Raw genomic sequence first — 22,502 nt, 5'->3', positions numbered from 1 at the left:
TGGTTCGTAACTTCGGGATCACAACCCTGACGTATGTGCGAAATGATCCTGATGGCGCAGTGTCAATGACTGTCTACCCTAAATTTCAAAAGTCTCAGCGAACTCGACTTTCCACTAGTTAGTGGCATACAAAGACACGCTGATAGCAGTCTGGGTATATTACGGAAATCTAGGCAACTCAGGGTGAAGCTCTTCATGCACATGCCTTGAGAAAGACGACATCTGGACAGGAAGCAAGGTACAATGTCAACTGCAACATGCTTGTTAATCCGCGCCTAGATTAAACTGATTAGAGCTCATTCCAACCCGGTGTTACGTGAAGAAACCGTCGTCGTGAATAAACCGTTCTGACGGATTATTCACGCGGGGGTAGCAGTCCGTTGACTTACAGTATGTAGCTGCGCATGCATTTCCAACATTTTCCTGTAGAGAAGGTTATAGTATTATCGAACACACAATTTCTTTTTAACGAAAATTACTTAACTCTGAATTGAAAGAACATATTGTAGAGTGAAAACATTTATACTACGAGTCTTAGATCTACCACGCTTTTCTCACAGAGCAAATCAGTTCAGTCACGATCAAAAGCTCATTTCCAACATTCATAGAGTTATAAGATTATCAAATACATACTCTCTCATGACGAAAACCACTGAATTATGAATTGAAAGATAATAGTTCAGTGCAAACATAGGGCATACTAAGGACGACATCGTCATACAGGAAGTCCCTTCTTGCAATCTACCCTTAATGCGCATGTGCAAAACGATTTTGTCACGGAACGGGTCTATCATGCCACACCGGAGTCTCATCTTGAAAAGTACGTTCTTCCAAGAAACAACATACGTCATTTGAGTAAAAAAAAAAAACCGTTACGCCATCAAAAAAATAAGCATCCATGGTTGTAGTTATCTCGGCCGTACATCACAATTTTGCCCTCATATACATATCGTGATCTGTTTACTTAATCCTTGGTCCTGAATCTAAAGATGATGTGAACTACAGGGTACTGTGGTGCTGACGTGTTCAAACTGTATCTTAAATTCGCGACGTTGATCATACGTTGACCAGAAGCTAGTCAAAGACGTACGTCGCCATGATTGTGTTGGCTCTCCTGTTGGGTTCCCTGGCCCTGTCTCACGGTTTGTACATTTAAATATATAATTTAATTTAGTTACATATCATTTAAATAGTATCAAATTAATATATATAGCACTGATTTAGAAAAATAATATGTCTTTAACGGGATGAGTGTCAATAACTGAAATCAAATTTAATTTTTGATGATTTTGCACTTTTCAGTAAACGGCGTTGCACCTTCAAGTTGCAAGTCTGTCTTCACAAAACAGATTATTTTAAGAGATGCCATTACAATTTTTTGCACGATCTATCCCCCTCCCTTCTTCACAACTGCCATTCGTCATACCCTATCACTCCTGCACTCTTGCACCTTAGTGCGTTGACGCTCCACGTAGCCTATGTGTATGTTCTCATGATTTGCGACTCTTATGTGTCATTTGTTCAGGTCAGTTCGTCTATTACTGCTCCCAGTTGCGTCTGCAGTGCGTTCCTGCCGCTTACTGCGCCTCAGCTGTACAGGCGTATGGTTGCGCATACGGATCAGTCTGTTGCAGGGCCACGGGTAAGTACCCAATTAATTCACGGATACGCGTTTCTTGATTTCAAAAGGCAAAAATATTAAATCTAATACTGGGCTATCACGTAGATCTGCTAGATGTTATGCAGAGAGTTCGACGTTTCGTCTTCTATCACAAAGATCTCTTTGAATGCCCAGTATTACATTTAATATTTTTTCTCTTTTGAACATCAGAACGGGATTAATCATTATTTACAATTCACTTCTTAATTTGTTTAAACGCTTTTTTTTTCTAAGTCTTTTCTTATCCATGCAAGACATACCGAACGTGCTTCGGGAATAAAAAAAAAAAAAAATATATATATATATATATATATATATATATATATATATATATATATATATATATATATATATATATATATATATATATATATATATACAGGGTATATAATGATTTTAAAAATACAGTACGTCGACACGTCTGATTGTTTCTGGTCACGTTACAGCGACACAGCAGCAGAGCGGCTGCAGTTCTCGATACGGAGGGCGATGTTTGAGCTTAAATATTGGCTGTGCTGGCACAGCGTATAACGGGTATGGTCTTTGTCCGTATGGGACCCAGCAAAAGTGCTGCATAATCACCGGAACTGGGACTGGCACAGGCACCGGAACTGGGACGGGGACAGGCACCGGAACAGGAACTACCAGCACAGGAAGTGGAACACCGGTCAATGACAAAAGTAAATTTGTAAATGTGATGTCTCTCTCTCTCTCTCTCTCTCTTTCTTTCTCTCTCCTATTCGTTTGTACAAAGCTTTACATACTGTATCAAACGGTATGAATATGTGGGCACAGGCCCGCATCCACGAACTTTTAAGGAAGTCCTTTTTCTGAATAAGTGGACCGTATTAAATAATAAGTCGTCACAAATTAAGAAATTGCACAGACATAGGTCACATTTCTGTTCAGGGCTGGCATTTTTCGTCCTAAAGGACGATTATTTCTATCAGTCAATATATATGTATTAAACTTTGAATAAGACGGTGCCTCTTTATTCCAGTTTGCGGTATTCCCGGCAAGACCAGCCGTATCATCAATGGTCAGAATGCAAGGGCAGGCTCCTGGCCCTGGCAAGTGTCTCTGAGAACGTTCTGCCAGCCGGGGAACAACCAGAGACGCCATTGCTGTGCAGGAACACTGATCAGCAGCCGATGGGTTGTCACGGCTGCTCACTGCTTTAAGGAGTATGTGCTTTTAATATTTTTACTTTGTTGTCAATCTTGTCGTACCCTTCAGACCTCTGGCCTATTGATCGATTGGTTTTATTCATATAATGATTTATACTCCTTTAATGCATTTTTTCTTGATCACATGTGATCTATTGAATATTTTTTGTTTAAATACTTTTCTTTTGAGTTTAAAAGATTTTTATTTATGTATTTTTATTATCAGCGTTAATAAACTCATGTATGGCCTTAAAAGGAAATTAAACAGTTGGAATTAGCGTTTTAACAGTAACATTAACATTTAATCTTCCCCGCGTTTTTAAAGGTTAATCAAGAAAAGCATTTTATCTTTGTTGACAGTTTCAAGTACCCCAGTCAGTATAACGTGGTGGCAGGCGACACGGACCAGTATGTCAACGAAGGCACTGAGCAGGTGCTGCAGGTTGAACGGATCATTACGGTAGGTGGCAGCAGGATCTTCCGGTCAAATTCGGTCAATTCATTCCGGTCAAATTCGGAGCACATCGGCATATGCCGTAGCTGAAATAATGACATATATAATATGATAGTTTAGACGTTAGTTGTATTAACTGGGAGACAAATATTGGTAAAGAGTCATTGGGTACCAATGATACCCCAGTAAAAATAGTCCCTTACCTACACTGGTCTATCGTTTCATTGTGTGAAAAGCTCCAGTGGCCAGACAATTTTCACGGTGCCATGAAGATAAACAGTCAAAAAATATCCACAATAAATTCGGCAACCGTAGGATGCGCCAACATATAGATAATTGCGATAGTATTTATGCCAAAACATCAAAATGAATAGCCCTGCCGTTCCAATCGGCAATCCTCGACTGTCGAGTGCGGAGACATCCGAGTATTTCCAATTGCTGCCGTTCTACCCTTTAAACCAATCAAAGCAACGGAAAGGGGTCACGTGATCACTTGACCTACATCTGATCGATGTAAACAATGAATTTCCATGCGAAGCTTGCACATTTAATAGATGATTCCCATGCGTTGTTTCAATAAAAAAAATACGTCCTAGGTTTTTAAAATCGATGTCAATATCGAGAGAAAGATTTAAATAGTTGGAAAATACGTGTATTTTAGGTGTATTTATATAATTGGCTAAATGATGACGTGAATTCACGGCAAAAAGGTATGTAGTATAGCCCGTAGACTGTGCACTGTACCACTTCTACAATCGCACACAGGTCACACTATTACCCAATATAGTGATCATATAATCACTTGCATGTATGTTCAGTAATGTTACATTGAATGCATTTTAAATTCTCAGGTGTGTTAAAGCGCATATAATCACTTAAAATTATTTGACTCAATATTTTACACTGATAAATAGTATAAATCCATGTGTAGAGTTACAAACTAGGTATCATGCGGACTGTCTGTTTATGAAGCTGGCAAGTGCTCAAAAAATTATTTCAAAAATATATAAGTGCTTCACTAGGTAGAATAATTGAGTTTTTTATGTTCAAGTTTATCTTTAAATTGCAGAGGTACAATTTTTAAAGAAGTTTAATTGTTGCAATTAATTGCAGCATTGTCTAGTAATAACAGCATATTAAAAGAAATAACAGCTCACATTTAACAAGGCTTTTATGATATATACAATATATATTTCCAACTTAATTATTTCAACTGTGAAATTATAACTTTCTACATTTCTTGTGCATATCTGAAAAAGATTAATAAAATGCCATTCGAACAGGTACACTTAAAGTTTTGCAAATGGATTTTAGGTCTAAGAAAGCAGGCTAGCAATACCATTTTTAGAGCTAAGCTTGGCAGTTACCCTATTATTTCAACTATAACTAAACCTGTCTAAAGATTAGTCTTAGACTGGAACAACTACTAGTAGATAATAGAACTGTAAATCAGGTGCACAGTCTTGAGCAAGATACAAAGGGAAACACATGGACAGAATCTATCTGAAGATAACAACCCACCAAAGAAATTATATCAAATAGAAAACCTTTTAGAAATATTGAACATAAAAATCGAAAAACACTTCTGGCAGGAATTAAATAGCTCAATCTCAAACAAATTAAGGACATACAAAACAATAAAAAAATATTATGAATGTGAAAATTACATCAAAATGAGTGTCTCCCCATTAAATATCAAAACACTTGCAAAAATTAGACTAAGTGACCACAACTTTAAAGATCTAATAATTAATAGGGAGCCCACTAGCATTCTGCTGCCCAGATTAATATCAGATGCCTTGAATAAAAGTGACTCTTCTCTTTAAACTGAACTACATCTACCAGTCACCCTACTCATTATAATTATTCCTTAATTAATACTGTTTGTCAACGTATTTCTTTATTGATACTATTTATGTATACCTTTACTGATTTTATTCATAAGGGAAAGTTACAAGGATTATTCCTAACAGTCCTAATTAAATTAATCACATTGCAGCTTGTTCTGTGAAAAGCTATCCTACTTTTTCTGGCTCACAAGATACAGTAAATATTCCCTAAAATACATTCTCATTGAAGTTGGGCTTAGCCTATACATATTTATATTCACTAATGGTTGCACATGTGCAGCAATGTAACTGGGGGGGAGGAACACTCCACAAATAACATAAAAGATTCTACCATGATACTTAAGCCTGTCTCATAAAATCCCACCATAACATTTGTTTGTATATCTTGTTGTGTGAAGCCTTACATTATTTTGTGTAAATGCAATGCTAATATGGATGAACTAATAATGAGATGTTAATCATGGCAAGAACATACAGCTAGCTTAGGCTGTATTCCCAGAGCTTTTAGATTGATCTGTCCCCACGGGGAGTCTCACTAGATTACTGTCAGATAATCCGGCTTAAATGTCCGTCCCGCCTACTACAAGCTGTAAGGGGGTATTTAACTTTAGTGTCCGCCCCACTGACAGCTGTTTAGCGTGAACCCCTAAAGTAGATATATCTAATCTCTGGAAATGGGGTCTTATTCAACAGAGAATGAGTTGTTTCATATCTTAAAACCTCTAAGTATTTACAAATAAAATAATAATAACACTAATAAACTTTTTTATCATTTTCTTTTTTTTTTTCTTTCTTTCATATCACTTTTATCAGTCACATATTGTTATGTAACATCAGCCACGTACAATGTAAACATCACACGATCAGGGCTGATTTAAAAACAAATTACAATATGTTGACATACCTTCTTCAGCAGGACTGCCTTGTTTCTCAGCTTTCTCACACTTCTTTGCCGCCTGAGATAGCCCCTTCTTGTTAGTTAGCTTTCTGTAGCAAGAAAAGTGACATCGTGGTTTGGCTTCCAAATCGTCGAATCCTTTATCTAAATCCGTACTGTACGGATCCACTGAACAGCAGCGGCTTCTCTGCTGCCAAATTTCCGCCATTGTTTCGCTGCGACTCTAAAATTTTCCCAGCGAACACGTGTGATGGTATCTAGAGTCTCTTAATTAGCTACCTTCTTCTATGTGCATGCAACACGAAAGATGAGAATTTGGCGAAGATTTCGCGTCTCCCTCCTCAGACTCTTCATTACAGCCGACCATGCTGCTTTGTTTACATGGCATGGCCTGGTGGGAAGGTGACGTGACCCCCTTTCCGTTGCTTTGATTGGTTAATCTGATCTGAATCTGATTAAAAGGCTCGAACGGCGGGGCTATTCATTTTGATGTTTCGGCATAAATACTACCGCAATTATCTATATGTTGCCGCACCTCTCGGTTGCCGAATTTATTGTGGATATTCTTTTACTGTTTATCTTAATGCACCGTGAAAATTGTTTGGCCACATCACATATTGAAGGAAAGAGCTTTTCTAAACGCTTTTATGCATATCAGGTGGGGGACTAAAAGGACTCCTCTCTATTAAAGCCGAGATCTATCAGATTTCTGGAAAATATTATGTTTAATATAAGAGGCCACCAAGTTTCGGCACACACGCTACAGATCTTTCCATTTTTTGTTGAAAATATATTTTGTTAGCAATATATAGTTATATATATATATCATTCACAGCACCCACAATACAACGCAATGACATTCTATAATGACATCGCTCTGATGAAGCTGAAGACGGACGTTGACTTCACCTCCCAGTACGTGCGGCCAGCGTGTTTGCCCTCCCAAGGAACTAACTACGAGGGGAAGATGTGCTGGATTGTGGGGTGGGGAGACACCAAAGGTAATTGTATTTGTGTGATGGCCATACATTTCTCTCTCTCTCTCTCTCTCTCTCTCTTCAGACATAACATCCTAGAGTTGTGGTGCATTATACGTCTACATCTTTCGAATGGTAAGCCAGATGGTGGGTATTGAACCGTACTTCGTTCCTTAAACAGGATGTCTGTCTGAAGTAACCTGTTGTCTGAAAGTTTGCCGTGAAACTGAAGCTTTAAGGCACGAAGAGTGTCCATTTCTTTCAATTTAGTGTCGCCACGTAGACTGCTGTAGGTTTTAATTAATACGTCTTAAAGCGACCCTTTTGCGAGTATGTGCAAAACAATTATTGTATTCCTCCAACACATATTCCAGGAACTGCCGCCCAGAATAAACTCCAGCAACTCCAGGGGCAAATCTGGACGGCCACCCAGTGCCGCCAAGTGCCTGACTGGTCATTTAAACTGAACCCCAACATCCAACAGTGCTTTGGGGATGGCGTCCGTACAGCTTGCCAGGTAGGAAGTTCGGGCTTGGCCCACTTCAAATCTGCCATATTTCTCAAGAACAAATCGGTACAAAACGACGTAATGGTTACTGTATTGGTTTTCGAAGGCCACCTGCTATGATTTCTGGACTGATTCTTTTTAAGCATATATCAATATGCAGCAATATGTCTTCCCATTTCTGCACCCATCTTATGTTAAATTTCCAATACTATAAAGATTGTACCTAACATTTCCCAATTATTTTGCGACACACGCTTTTTTATGGTTTTTTATCACCATGCATCCTCTTATGACACTTATTCAGTACTTTGTGTATTATAAATACCCGTCATCTGCATCTTGTCTATGCTAAACGTTTGTTGAGTTCTATAGATTAGTATCGAATTTAAGGTTGTATACTTCAAGTTCTGAAATACTTCTTTAGTCGATTTCTTGTATTTTATTTCCTTCGTTTTATTTTTCAATTTTAGGGTGATAGCGGCGGCCCCATCCTGTGTCAAGAGAACGGCAAGTACAACGTGGTCGGTGTGACGTCACACGGCACCCAGAACTGTTACGTCCCCGGAGTCCCCAGTATCTTCAGTAAAGTCAGCAGCTTCACTAGTTGGATACAGAGTACGATTGCCAAGTACCCATAGGCTGACGTCACATTTCAATTATTGGCATTGACGGAATGTTCATTAACCTATATCTTATTGATTGATTATAACATGTTTCCCTGAATAAATTGAAGATGATGGGAAGCCATGGTTTCCGTAGAGTTCAACTTTATATGCTTTTATTAATTTATTTACAGGAATTTTGGATTAGCCCATAAAGTGGATGTAAAAACAAATAATCATCATAATTGTTCACGCGATTTTTAAATCCAACCAAGTACTGTACATATGCATTTGTGCATTAATTTAAACAAATCAAGTTGGCCCTCCGCAAACTCCATTCCTGTCGCAGGCGTGATGGGATCCATTACGTCCACTACCTCAAACCGTGGACCAATGACATTCTAGTGGTCGTCAATTCCGGTGTGGATCAGGACACGCCCACCGGCTTGTCAGAGTGAAATACTGCAAAATAAAATAATCAGCAAATTATAAGGTCTTAACGAATCCATTCAATGCATTCAATGATCCTACACAATGCGTTACATCAGAAATTTATACAGCAGATACGTGCGCATGTTTGATGGAAAACTTGCAAATTATGGTCACCTATGACAATGCATATATTAGCATTTCACAGAATTGGTCTTTACTTTAAATTTTGCATTTTGATCGTAATCAGCTGCATGTATGTTATATTGGTTAACTTAAATGCCCTGCCTTTACAGTGACAATTATGAGTTCTTTATAAATCTGCAACCTGCAGGTTTTACATGATTGTGATAAAATTATTGCACCCGTTTAAACGCTTTAAATAGAAACAAGGTGACAGCTGTAAATCCAAAATATAAAACTAGACGCTATTGCGACAGGCTTTTAAAAGAATTATTTAAATAACGTTAAACATTAATAGCTATTATTTAGAATTGAAATTTGCATCTTTACTACATGCCTACTTACGAATGTATTGTCCACGTAGGGGTCATCTGGGGAGACACCAAAGTCTGCCTCTACCTTGGGATCACATTGTAATTGGACAAAAAGGGATCTGAAACGCGGGAACATTTCGAATATTGCGCTGATATATTCTAATTAGAAATCATGATGTCATTATTGTCTTTTTCTTAAAACAGTTTTGGTGTCAAGATTCCTGACGTGAAATTGTGACCAATTCGATTGGTATGATTTGGAGAGAGAGAGAGAGAGAGAGAGAGAGAGAGAGAGAGAAATGGAGTAAACGTAACCCCCACCTTCCACCTTGCTCTGTAGTATTGTAGTATATTCCCAGTCCCCTCGTGGCATCAGTGATAAAAGTAGCAGACTGCTGGGTGCCCAGTGAGTAGTACCAGAACATGCCTGCCGCATAGTGGACAACACAACCCTGAAGTGGGGCAAAATAATTGCGTACAAGTAGGTACAAAGAAGGATACGCGCCAAATGTTTGGCACTGCACGTGAATTTGTATAAATATAATCGGCATTTTGAATATTTTGATTATTTATCCATCCATCTGTTTATTTATCTATCTATTTATTTATTTATCTATTTATTTATTTATTTACAAATTTAAACTTTGGCTGTGACAGAAAAACATTGCAAGCCATGAAGTTACTTCAGCTGAAGAAATTGTCTAAGAAAATGTAACGGACTAAGTCTTTACCGGCTAATTTTCATTTTACTCACTGAGACATTGTAACAAGCCATGGCTTGGTACGTGCCGTCGGAGAACGGATAGCATGGGTTCCACGACACGGTACTTCGGGCTGCATCAGGACTTGGAATATCCCGAAACCTGGAACGATTTCCGTTTCCATTTATTTAAATGGGTCCTGGCATATAACAGGGTTTATTTTGTGACGGGGGATTCTTATTGGGGTTTTTACCCTAATTTCCTCATAGAACTGCTTGGAAGTCCCACATAGTCCCATACCATTACCTTAAGGACATTCCCTTGAGTCAATATATACACGTTTACTGTCTTTGGGTTTACTGTCTTTGGTTAAGTTCATTGCTTGTACGTTTATTTACGTGCAGATGCGTGTCCATTTTTCCTCATCCTTAAATACGGACGTGTATTTGTTCATGTTTTTAGGTACACATACTTGTAAACAGACACACAGGCACACACAGGCACACACAAAACACACACACACACACACACTCGCGAGCGCTCACACATACACACACTCATACACGTGCACTTATGATATACCTCGGTTTATTGCGCATAAACATACCTTGCTGTACCATTCTTATTCGCCAAAGCTGAAATATCTATAATCCCTACGCTGCTTTTACACATACAAGAGTTAAATCCAATACAACGGTGCTCATTGGTTGGGACGACACCACATGACGTAATGACGTAGCTGAGCAGCAGGACGCAATAAAGCTGAAATCGCATTCTGATCGTTGTCTCAGAATATCAATAGTTCTATAGTTCTTTTATTTTTTGCTGTTGATTTTGTCGTGCTGGTCCAACCGATTTAACTCCACCAAATGCACACGTCAATGTAGCTTAACATGACCTACATTTGTTATCTTGAATTGCAGAGGGTATAGAGAATCTGGTTGTGTCCCCCTCAACCCTGATATGACATTTGTATACTAGTGTTTTACCAATATCTTTTATGCTTATCAAGGTTTACATATTCAAAGCGAATTATACAGATAGATAGAATTGCGCAGATTAATGCCATTCACAACATTTTTTTTTTTGTTTCAGGTAAAACTAATAGTAGACATTTCAATTCTGTGCAAAAGCCAAATTCCAAAGCCCTTTGCTTTGCGTAAACCTGCCCAACCGAGTTCACAGCTTTTTAATAGCCAGGAACCCATCCATGTCATCTTATCTTCTTTTATGGCTGGAATAAATATGACAAATAACTGAGTAAGTACGGAAAGATGAACCCTGTCATAATAAATACATTCATCAATCCCCAATAGTACGTTTAAGCGTTTGATGTAAAAACTCATCGTTACTTGGACAATATTTCTTTTTTATCAATGGACGGCTGTCATAAGAAATGGTTGGAGGACGGGTGATATTAATTCATAGAGTTAATCAAGCTGTCATTTGATTGGAATAACTTGTTCGTATTCAAAACAAGTAAAGATATTATTAAATATTGTCAGTATTGAATGGCTGCTATTACTCATAGTTTCTGTACTTGAAATTAATAATAACGTCTGCTTTAGTGGGAACACTTCAGTTGACGTATGTTATGAAAAATCTGAAAAATACTTTGGTGATTTTTTTCTGAAAATGCTGTTTAACAGTTCCAATGAAAACAAGCGTTCAAATACACATTAACGTCTGTAGGCGTTTCTTCTACGTTTAACCCTGGCAAGGACTTAAATTCCTTTTCAATTGCCGCGTAACATGTCTTTCAACCACACACGAATGTGCATAAATACATATGATATCCTTCATATTGTCATTCTAAGTTTAAGCCTGTCAGGCAAGTAAATTTGGCATTTCTACGTCAGTCAGTAAAGATCAGTGAACAAACCGCATGCGTTTAACTATTCATTCTGGCACGAGAGCTTAAAGGTGCTCTATGAGACAATTTCCTGATTTCTTGGCATTTACCACTATGGCGTCGTATTTCAATATTCGATTCAATTATTCCTGTGATGGCTTGAGTGATGAAAACATTACCATTATCCACAGTGCATGACATCGATAATGAAATCAGTTCCGCGACTCGTGTGATTATAAAATTCTGTTGTACACTAATGCACATTATTCACAATCACCCTTTGGCACTTTATCTGTGCCCTGTGTATCAAGTCTAACAATCACTTCCCTATATTCCCTTTACCAGTAAACGCCCTCATTGTCACAGTACTTGAGGATTACTTGTTTTATACCAGTAAATATTTGTGGACACCCTGAAAACCAAGGCACGTGACCCAGGCCTTATAAACGGACTAGGCGTATACTAACACTACTCGCAGATCTTTTAGCACTAACACCCATATTAACCACATAACCCACAAATTAACCAGCACTACCAGAGCGAATGAATGTTAGTTCTAGGTATTGCTTTGTTGGTGCTAAATAATTGTGCGGTGTGTTGGTTTATTTTCGGGTTTTGTGATTAATATGGGCGTTAGTGCTAAAAGATCTGCCGGTAAAACGCCTTATCAGTTTATAAGGCCTCGTTAATATACGAAGAGTATCAGCTGCTTCTTTTCCTTAGTTGTGTGCAAATTAAACTAGTGGCATCTGCTCATAAACGGTCACGCAATCAGCGCCAGCTTACCGCAAAATGCCCCTGTCTCTTTTTCCCTGACCTTAAAAGCCTCTATTGTAAATGGACCCACTGTAATGCTTAGGTTGCCTGCTGAGCCATCGGATGTTTGGTGCCAGCAGTGCCAAGAAAAGCTCTGATGACTCTCCATTAGAGCACGGGGGTGTCCAATAAAATCAATACCCTGCCATTGTAGCCTTTTCCATCATACTGCAACAAGAAGAAGCAGAGTTAGTGATCCGTTTCCTGCAGTTATTCTAAATAAGCGTGTGGGTGACTTCATTAGGGTGTAGCCTAACGTTTCATTTTGTGTATGGATATGGGAATTGCAGTAATAAGAACACATTAATGGCGTTTTGAATAAGCCTGAGAAAACTCTTGCTTAGGCTTCAATCTGACCAAAATGTTTCTCATAGACGGTACTGTGCTCTTGTTTACAGTTTGTGTGAAGTATGGAGCCAAATGTATATAGACTGTTTGGAGATATCATGCGGAATATTCGACGTACTGGAATCGTATCAAGACAATTGTAATGCAGTGCACTCAATCTAGCACCTGATTTGCAAAAAAAATTTAAATAAGGCACAAGACTGGTGTTATGCTGAGTTTGAAGTAACAACTTGCTGAATTACATTTATTGGAATATTTAGTGACCAAGACCTTATCATAAATTTCAACAAGTGACAGTCCACAAGTCGAAGATTACATAATGGAGATTTTAAGGAATTTGTTGCAATGCTGCAACTCGGAAATGTTCGTCGTATTTCTAGTAGTCACCAATACGTGCATGCAAGTACACGTGTCCGGCCAACCTGACAAAGTATGTCCTGCAACACGGGAAGAAGGAGTCCAGTCGTTCGATGTTCGAATCTCGAAGACTAAAGTACCCGTAGAAGCGACTTATTACGTCTGTCAACAGTTTGAGGTAGGTTGTGTATTTTTAACTAGAATAATTGCTTCCAGTTCGATACACACGTTAAACTAGAGGAAACGGGGGGCTAGAGGTTGGAAAAGGTCTAATTGGTAACAAAACCAGGGATAAGTCGAGGCTGGCCTTTTTCCAATACGGGAGAAAATCGTGTACGGGGTCACTTTTGGTGATTTTGTGTTTTGGACAGAAATGGGCGAAAAAAACATTAATTCAACATGTTCTAAAGACATTTTAACCAAAACAGCTCAGAAAGTGATAAAAAATATGTTTTTGTGTAAAATCCAAAAGTGTTCAAATTCAGCTATGCAAAATCTTCGTGGAATGGTATATCAACATCTTATCCCAAAGGGCGTGTGTCTCTGCGCCCGTGTTTTGCTTTCAGTTTTTTTTTACTGAATTCGATATATGACATCAGTTCACAGGGTCATAAAATGTATGCGTTGTTATATGTATGAATTGAATTGGATTGAAATTAACACTGTTCAGTTGTGCTTTGCAGACATCATCGTTTACTGACACAATTCAGCAAGCTTTTACAAAGTTTTGCAGATTCAGAATTAAGTATTTGGTCTTGTTTGATCGCCTTTTGCATCAAATGATCGAAATTCTATACAAGACTTTCTTTTGGATAACTGCTGTATTCATTGCCTTTGACATCCAAAAAAAAAAAAAAAAAAAGAAATAGACAAACCTGTCATTTGGAATCAGTCGACTGACGATCGATTATACTGGAGTTCGGTACCATTTCAGAGCAGTTTCCGTTTGCTTCAGAAAAGAAAAACATATCCGTGTTTGAAATCAGATATTGCCTCAAACCATGCGCTTGCTTAATAATATTCAATTATATTGAGGAGGCATTCTTCTCTCTTGGTAAATTAATCTGCATGTTTTCTGTTAATGATTCCTTCTATTTATGAGTAACCGCGTGCCAATTAAGGCGCAAGCCATCATAATGCATTTGATGCAACAATTTGCTTCAAACAGCTAGGGCTGTATCTCATTAATCCCGGCTGGCGCCTGGTATGAAGCCAGTTGCCTCATTAGAGAGAGACAAATTAACGCAAATGAAGCAAAACACAGTTTATCATCGTGACTGTCGTGCATCAGCTAGGCACTATGTTGGAGGTCGGCATAATGACCCCGTATATGCAATTGTAAGTAATACCCAATTTACAGAGGGATGCGACCCTGTCACGGACGCGGTCATTGGCAACTCTCACAAATCTCGCTTGTCCTTTGCTTTCGTCTCCTACATATTTGCGAAATATTGTGAACAGTTGCAAACGCAAGACAGATGAAGAGTGATAAAGATGGATACAGTGTGACGGACTCTAAGAGAGACAGTTTGGGAGACTTTTGTTATTACTTTGTGCTGAAAGATATATATATATATATATATATATATATATATATATATATATATATATATATATATATATAAGCAAATTGATCCCCTTGCAATTTTCGGTCAATTTGCTGCGGCCAATTGAGAGAGTACACGAAAATTCGTGTAAATGGGGCGTTAAGGAACGATTGGCTTCCGTGCAATAGCGGGATTCTGAAGACACAAGGGCACCTGCTTTTATGTGGATTCCCGGTGTGAACGGAATGCAGGTCCGCCCGGAACCGAGGTCCTACGGACCTCGGTTCCTAGGAACAGTGGTCCTACAGACCACCGTTCCTGAGGAATAGTAGTCCTAATGGGACCTGCATTCCTGATATAATAAAAGGTAGGACTTCTATTCCTGGCGGACCTGCATTACGTTTACATTAGTCAACGGAATGGAGGTCCGCCCTATAACTATGTCCGACCATTTAAAGTAGCAACTAGTGGATAATGACTACTGGCAGTAATATTATGCTTTAGTGAGCACATATAAGTACTCCGTAAAATCGACCGTTTGCCAGTTCGTCACCCTGGTGTAGTGGTAAGGTTGTGAAGTATAATGGATGCTGTGCAGAGTAATTGTGTAAGTGGATGGAGGTTCGAATTTCGTTTACAGAAATAAAATTATGTTTACTTTCGTGTGAATTTTTTCTTTTGTTTTATCATGGTCGTCATTTTCGCCACGTAGCAAAATTTTTGATTGGTAACAGACATAACCAGATGTCACACGCTACCTTGTTCTACTACAAATACCGCTCATATATGAATACCACACCCTCACTAGACGTTTGATATGGAAGGAACAAGCAGCATCCGGACCAGGCCCGAAGTTGTAGTTATTTTCCAATATCTTCAGGAGGGCACGTATCCTATCGAGACAACACCAACACAGAAAAGAGTTATTCGGAGAACAAGCAAGTCTTATTGTAAAGTAAACTTACAATTTTCATGATGTTAAATACGCAATATTATTAGAGGTCACACCACGTTATACGCAGATATACAATTCCAGGGATGTGTGTCCAATGGACCTATGTTCCTTGAATAAATGCCCTGCAGGTGATTACTATTTCATGGGTATTTATGCCCGGGGGACTACCATTTCTGGGATTTTAGGTCCGGGGGACTACCATTTCTGGGATTTTAGGTCCGGGGGACTACCATTTCTAGGATTTTAGGTCCGAGGACTACCATTTCTGGGATTTTAGGTCCAGAGGACTACCATTTCTAGGATTTTAGGTCCAGAGGACTACCATTTCTAGGATTTTAGGTCCGGGGACTACCATTTCTGGGAATTTAGGTCCAGGGACAGCTGCTTACGATTCCTTTTCTCGGTTTTAAACTCGAACAAAATAACAGTAGTCTAGGTCAATAATTCATTAAAACATCATGAGTACACATATATGCATATTGTAATGCTTATTTCAGATTGAACAAGGCAAGCTCTATTACAGAGTTAGTAAGAGGAAAGTGAGGGACGTAGCAGATGCAGGGCATAACGATAATAATGATAATGGTGTTGGTGAAGTATGGCGAAAAGTTGTAAGAAACAGGAGAGAAGTTTAAAAAAATTGGATACACTGCATACATCACCGCTTGGTAAGTATGTATTTAAAGAATTTCGTATTCGTATACATACGTTGCTTTATTTAATTGTGTGGCGTAATTCCAGACATTGAAAAACGTAAAGTGTCTATAAAATGCGATGTATTAATTTCCTTGTTTTTAAATTTAAGGTGATCACCCAGGACGAGAAAAGATACTGGCCAAGGTTGAACAGAGATATTATTGGCCAAACATGGTAGACGACATCAGAAAGTTCATTTCAAAATGTGACAAATGTCAGCGTGTCAACAAAAAGAGCAACAACGGCTCTCCACCGCTTAACCCTATTCCCGTGAACAAGCCTGAGGCATGGAGGATGGTAATCAAGACAACTTATGGTATCTAAATTAATTTTACAGGTACTTACCGTGTGAACAAAAGTGTTGAAAAGAAGTTTACGAAGGAGTGACAGAAAGGGGGGAGAACAAGAAAACCCCTGGCTGGGGCCTACGTTGTGAAGGGGATATCCAAATCTGGAGCTTACATCCTCCAAATTGAAGGCGGGTGCACACTGAAAGGCGCCGTAAACAGGGCAAATTTGAAAGTTTATGTTGCAGATGAATAAATAAAAGAACTGAAATAAATATATGAAAATGTAACAAGTGTTATTCTTCATATACCTTTTTTATTCCATTGTATTTGTTTAGGTGAAATATTTTTAAAGTAATGGTAATATTATCTATCTATCTATCTATCTATCTATCACTCACTTGAAGTACGAGAGAAAAATGGGAGCGGACATATATTCCTAGTGTAAATCAGGATAACAGGTCCCATCCGGACTAAGATTCCTAGCGGTGGGACATGCATTCCTTGGTAATTGTTGTCCTACGGACGTTAAATCCTAGTAACGTATGTCCTAGGACCTCCATTCCTAGCAACGCTAGACCTAGGACTTACGTTCCCAGGACTTAGTGTCCGGTCGGACATGCGTTACTAGGACTACCATTCCGTTCACACCGGCACTGAGCATGTAATTGCCTAGCGCAAATAGAGGCGTTGAATTGTTCTCCCCTCTAAGTTATATTCTGAAAGAGTTTGCCCTAGACCGTGCTGATTGCAAGGTGATTGTGATGTCAAACAATCAATAGTTGATATACTAAGTGATAAGCTGACTCCTATTAAGCAACGTTTGAAGCTTAGATGTCTCTGCTTGTTGATATATTTATTTGCAAGATCTCCATTCAATGATGATACCCCTTTCACAACCTCTTCAAATACAGACATTTGACCTAAAATTACGAAAATTATCAATTGAATTGATCTAACCTTTCTTTGTAAAGAATGGACATTCAAACGGGAATAGTATATTTATAAATATGTCATTGCGACAATTCTTTATACACATCTACATCACAGGTATAACATGCGATGTCAATAAAGGTTTTCTACTGTAGCGACATAATTAGGTAATAAGTCATGTTAACATAGCATATGAAATGTACACGTTGATCGACGTATTGATTACGCACACAGCCACACACTGTTAACTTAAAAGCTTGGTTGGCAGAACGTCCTGTTTAATTTCCTGTTATTACCTGGCGAGTCAGATACGCTTCAATACAGATACCAGTACAGTCACCAATGACGAATGTCATTTATTGGCATAATACCCAATGTATATGCAATAGAATCAACTCCTGAAATTGCAGTCTATTGGTGCAGTTGGTTGTATACTGTTGTTGCAAATAGAAAGTCAATAAACACAGTCGAGACATCCGTCTGCCTTCAAATTGTTGATTTGCTCTTATCTACCGGGTGCCTAAAGACTTTGTGTTACTGAAATTTAAGTATTTGCATCACATTAATACATGTGTCCTGATTAAAACATGACTTTCATCAGCTGTGTTGTTTGCTATCATTATTGCCTATGGAAAGGGGCGGTTTCGCTGATATCTGTTTTTTATTTAAGATGTTCCTACCTTGTTTGCTTAAAAAAGTTTAGTATAAACCAAAGCGTTCAAAAAAAAAAAAAAAAAAAAAAACTTTAAAAATAAATGACCCGTTTCATGTTTAAGAGATTCGTGTAAGCTTGATCTACGCGTTACTGTTTTAAATTGATTTACCAACTGCACCATGGGATTGGCATGCACTTAGACATGATATAACAGAGTTTCAGTTCTTCCAGGTTCCCCATGCCGCTGCTTATCATGCTGTCGCATTTGAACCAATTATCGACAACAAGCGCGTCATGCATCACATGATACTTTACGCCTGTGATAATGACGTCGCTGTTCAGGTAAGAAATGTCAATGACACCACTTTAGGGAAGTTTCAGGGCGTTCCTCTTTTACTTCTTGCCCATGTCTTCTTTTTAATTGCAGTCAGCAAATGAACTATACAGCACTATATTGCTTTCAACTCGGTTTGTCTTCTCTGCTCCTCAATATCCTGAGTCTACTTGTGCCTGTTTCATAAATGTGTAGTAAAACTATTAGATTACTAAGCCACCAAAGTTTGGTTATATGTATTATAAACCTCGTCTCACTATGCCTTATACTTTTAGGAAGGTCCGCACAAATGTGAAGAAAATGACTTAAAATGTGAAAAATGGCTAGCAACCTGGACCCTGGGGCTGGAGGGACAGATCTGTACTCACCAGAACGCTGGCGTCAGGTTTGGCAGGGGAAGTGTACAGCGAATGGCACTACAGGTTCATTGGGCCAACACAGAACTTAACACAGGTTACTTTGGTAAGCAAAACGTGGTGGATAACGAAATAATGTGACTGTATTCTTGGTACCAAGCTTTGAGTAAATAAGATTTAGCTATAAGAAAAACCGTCGCAAATCATATGCACTAAATGTTTCTATTGTTATTTCAAGAATATTTGCTACAGTTGCCCTGTATCTACGTGCTCGCTGGTGATACGGAACTGAAATATAATATAATGGCTCGGGATCTACATGCATCTGAAATGTCATAAAAATTAAAATGCACCAGTTTTCTACGAATTGTGCCATTTGATAACAAAAACCTGACAATTTCGAAGGTGTTTTGATAGTCTGACATACAGGTACAACTCTTGTCGTTTCTCATAATTTACAGACAGCTCCGGGATGAGAATCTACTACACACCAAAGCTCCGCCAGTACGATCTAGGCAACGTGCAAATTGGACAAACCTTTCTAGAAATTCCACCATTGTCGGACCGCTTTGAACAACATGGTGGCTGCAGTTCAGACTGCTCTAGGAGACAACTCCTGCATCCTGTTTACTTCACGAAGACTAATTTGCATATGCATGGCGCTGGTAAATTAAATATTAGAGCATGTTCACTTCGCACAACGCTAGTTGAACTGTGCAATATCCAATTAAAGGTTTTACTATATCCTACGTGTTCATAAACAAACGTGAACACACTCGCACATTTATGGTTTGCTGTATTTCATGCGAGACCATTCTTTAGTGGTGGCACTTTAATGTTGCTCCATATAAAAATAGATAAATTAATAAGAAAATTTTAACACAACGCAAATGCTTTGTATAATGGACAAACAAGAGGCTATATTTCTTCTTCAAGGAGTAGCTGGTTCTTTAGAGCAATACAGAGGTGGTCGTTTGCTGAATCTCATAGCTTACGACCCCTTTTACGACAACTTGAAACCCCACATCCACGAACACAATCCACCGATAGAGGTCCTTCCCGGCGATGAAATAGTGCTTCGATGTTTGTACGACACGCTCTCCCCGGGAAAGATGCGCGTCAATACTACCTCGTTCGGTCTTGGATCAGATGTAAGGATGGGACCTTTAATAACAACTTTTTATATGCAGTCGCCTTAATTTTATCTATTATGAAGAGTTTTATATTATATTTTATAAGCTTCACACATGCTCTACCACGCACATGCAAATTACTGTTGCGTTTACTCATTTTTAGATTAATATTTCAATTTTGTCCACTTTTACGAAATCCAACTATCTCTAACTTTTGTTAGCCGTAGTTTCCATAAGTATTTTCTTCACATTTATTACAAATCATGAAATAGTCCAAGACATACAGCAACGAGGGAGTCATAAAGTCGTTTTGCCCGAATAAAAAAGTCAATTCTATTTTTTTCGGTATATTTCATAACTCATTTCATGAGAATTATTTTCATTAGCACTAAAACTTATTGATTCAGGATGAAATGTGCTATGCCTTTGTCAGCCATTTCCCCGCTTTGCCTCACTTTGACCGTTGCATTCAGTACCAGGACCTAGACGCCGGGGACTGTGCGCCCACTAGTAAGTATACACTACTCCTCTTTTCATGTATAACTCTTCTGATAAATGCATCTGACAGAAATACCACCGAGAGGAAGACATATATAGAGACACAATTTCCATTTAGAAGTTTTCTAAGCTTTGGGGAAAAAATCACACACGTCAGATTTAGGCGAAAATTGCAAATTACGCCATTTTGGAATTTGAACGCCCCCAACTGTTTCATCTTTTAGCTTTAAACCATACTTTTACAAATTTATCTATGTCTTTTTTTTTAATTTCAGAAGGGTGGATTGGAAATTGTCACGTGACATCGTTTTTGAAATCAGTTGCCTCAAAAATTGCCAGTGAGATTTTGTTTAAATGTCGCCCAGAACATTTCTGCGAACAACCGTGTTTAACAGCACTGGTGAAACTGTTCGGGCACGAGTGTATGCAAGTGAGTATATATGGCCAGATGCTAACGCAAATTGTTACATTCACCACTTAGAAATTGTTCCAATGAAATAAAATACATCTCCTCAACCATCACCTACATATACTTTTTCAGTTTGTGTAACGTGTCAGAGAGTCCTCTAAGAGCCCTCTAAGATAGATAAGGCAGAGAGTCCGTTTCCATTCATTGATACAGGTACATGTATGCCCTAGATTTTGACCCACTTGGGTCAGGCTAACCCTAACCATTATACCTAAAGGAGGGTGGACTTTCTGTTACACGAACCCTCAGATTCGTTACCTTAGGTCACAGTCCCTGAAAGTAATAAACGAATTCAAGCATTGATATTTATTTATTTATTTATTTATTTATTTATTTATTTATTGGTTGATTGTTTAATTGCAGGGCGATCTGACCCGGTACTTTACCCAGAATCAACTGATGGCAGTAGAAGGGTGGCCGGACATAGTGGATATCTACAACGACGTTGAGAAGAAGTGTTGATATATTGTCTTATCAATATTTCTGGGGTGCTCCATTCCAAAACACATACTTAATAGTCTGCCGTGCTCACATCAGAACCAACTCAATCGATTATAGCCTGAATAACGTCACCGGACGAGCGTCATTGGACGGAGATCAGGTTGCCCAACCTCGCATTTTCATTTCTTAAGTGCGATGGGTGTTTCTGTTTCATATAGTTATCTAATGACGTTAATAAATCTACATGCAGACGCCTAAATATTTATTTGTACACAAATAAGGCATTACAGTAGATCATTTTGATGGAGCCAAACAAAAGCCTATCTGGCATGAAACACATTTCCAAACTAGCACAGTCGTTCTGATCAATGTTATATCGGCTTTGTGTGGTTTGTGGATGGAAATGGTAACTTGTGGCAAGAGTAGACATTCCAAATCGATACGAATTCTAAAGAATTAGTGAAGCAAATTGCAAAAAAATATTACTACATTGTTTTTATATTTTGTAGTAATAAATCCATTAAACACGATTATGTGAACAGAGGTATTACAGGTATTGTTTTTAAATACTTGTAATACCTCTGAAAGAAAACTTCAATAAATCTCAGTTTTGCTTTGCTTTGACAAAGAATATGCTAATTTAAATTTCAGTTATTATTTAACTGTACCGGTGTGACAGGAATGGTAGTCCGGGGTCCCATATGATTAGTACGGGTTAGGATTAGTTGGAGTATTGGGGTTAGTAGCCTATATGAGACGAATGTCACCTGTGCAAAGAAATGGGGAACAAACTACGGTCCCTAGCGAACTTCTATGAATGTTACACCGTTTTTTATGCAAAAAGTAATTTGTACGGACGCACGAGTGCCTGCATTCGTTTTCGCGCCTTTCCGATTCCGGGATCAGCGTATTGTTTCGCTGAACTGACATTTTTTTTTTTTTTGCAACCGTGCACGCTACCGATCGCTCTATGAATGAACCGACCACATGAACGTGTTTCCTCTTAAAGTAATCAAAAGCAATTTTCAGAAATTATTTCTAACAAAAAAGAAACAGTTATCATTCTAGAATTCAAACCCACGT

The 22,502-nt window shown here is 38.4% G+C and overlaps 3 protein-coding genes across 3 annotated transcripts; 2 read left to right on the top strand and 1 right to left on the bottom strand.

The window, feature by feature from the left end:
* Positions 1–991: 991 nt before the first annotated feature.
* On the top strand, positions 992–8,256 carry LOC106169728 (chymotrypsinogen B). Its single transcript, XM_013549329.2, has 8 exons — positions 992–1,142; positions 1,526–1,642; positions 2,107–2,340; positions 2,661–2,844; positions 3,187–3,286; positions 6,864–7,029; positions 7,380–7,522; positions 7,984–8,256. Exons 1-8 carry the CDS (start codon positions 1,097–1,099, stop codon positions 8,149–8,151), a joined length of 1,158 nt encoding a protein of 385 aa, XP_013404783.2. The 5' UTR covers positions 992–1,096; the 3' UTR covers positions 8,152–8,256.
* A 7-nt stretch (positions 8,257–8,263) lies between these two features.
* LOC106169729 (uncharacterized) lies at positions 8,264–11,251 on the bottom strand. Its single transcript, XM_087014017.1, has 5 exons — positions 10,350–11,251; positions 9,796–9,904; positions 9,363–9,493; positions 9,073–9,160; positions 8,264–8,577 (listed from the first exon to the last, which is right to left on the bottom strand). Exons 1-5 carry the CDS (start codon positions 10,514–10,516, stop codon positions 8,527–8,529), a joined length of 546 nt encoding a protein of 181 aa, XP_086870143.1. The 5' UTR covers positions 10,517–11,251; the 3' UTR covers positions 8,264–8,526.
* A 1,246-nt stretch (positions 11,252–12,497) lies between these two features.
* LOC106167539 (DBH-like monooxygenase protein 1) lies at positions 12,498–22,397 on the top strand. The gene is made up of 8 exons (XM_087014015.1): positions 12,498–13,293; positions 18,420–18,530; positions 18,798–18,984; positions 19,340–19,543; positions 19,815–20,029; positions 20,419–20,521; positions 20,785–20,939; positions 21,342–22,397. Exons 1-8 carry the CDS (start codon positions 13,078–13,080, stop codon positions 21,438–21,440), a joined length of 1,290 nt encoding a protein of 429 aa, XP_086870141.1. The 5' UTR covers positions 12,498–13,077; the 3' UTR covers positions 21,441–22,397.
* Positions 22,398–22,502: the final 105 nt, after the last annotated feature.

This window comes from Lingula anatina, chromosome 5 (assembly GCF_051362555.1).
Source record: "Lingula anatina isolate TDL-2025a chromosome 5, LinAna3.0, whole genome shotgun sequence".
Classification (NCBI taxonomy): Eukaryota; Metazoa; Brachiopoda; class Lingulata; order Lingulida; family Lingulidae; genus Lingula; species Lingula anatina.
The sequence above is the reverse complement of the archived record's forward strand: the minus strand, read 5'-3'. Positions and strand labels throughout refer to the sequence as shown.

What these genes read in the sequence shown, in the direction of transcription:
- LOC106169728 (XM_013549329.2), top strand. Translation starts at nt 1,097, where the DNA reads ATGATTGTGTTGGCTCTCCTGTTGGGTTCCCTGGCCCTGTCTCACG. An exon ending in GCTGCTCACTGCTTTAAGGA is followed by an intron (nt 2,845 to 3,186) that starts GTATGTGCTTTT and finishes CTTTGTTGACAG; the next exon opens with TTTCAAGTACCCCAGTCAGT. An exon ending in AGGTTGAACGGATCATTACG is followed by an intron (nt 3,287 to 6,863) that starts GTAGGTGGCAGC and finishes TATCATTCACAG; the next exon opens with CACCCACAATACAACGCAAT.
- LOC106169729 (XM_087014017.1), bottom strand. Translation starts at nt 10,516, where the DNA reads ATGCGATTTCAGCTTTATTGCGTCCTGCTGCTCAGCTACGTCATTACG. An exon ending in TGGCTTGTTACAATGTCTCA is followed by an intron (nt 9,494 to 9,795) that starts GTGAGTAAAATG and finishes GCCCCACTTCAG; the next exon opens with GGTTGTGTTGTCCACTATGC. An exon ending in ACTACAGAGCAAGGTGGAAG is followed by an intron (nt 9,161 to 9,362) that starts GTGGGGGTTACG and finishes CCCGCGTTTCAG; the next exon opens with ATCCCTTTTTGTCCAATTAC.
- LOC106167539 (XM_087014015.1), top strand. Translation starts at nt 13,078, where the DNA reads ATGGAGATTTTAAGGAATTTGTTGCAATGCTGCAACTCGGAAATGTTC. An exon ending in ACGTCTGTCAACAGTTTGAG is followed by an intron (nt 13,294 to 18,419) that starts GTAGGTTGTGTA and finishes CAGTTCTTCCAG; the next exon opens with GTTCCCCATGCCGCTGCTTA. An exon ending in TCGGGCACGAGTGTATGCAA is followed by an intron (nt 20,940 to 21,341) that starts GTGAGTATATAT and finishes GTTTAATTGCAG; the next exon opens with GGCGATCTGACCCGGTACTT.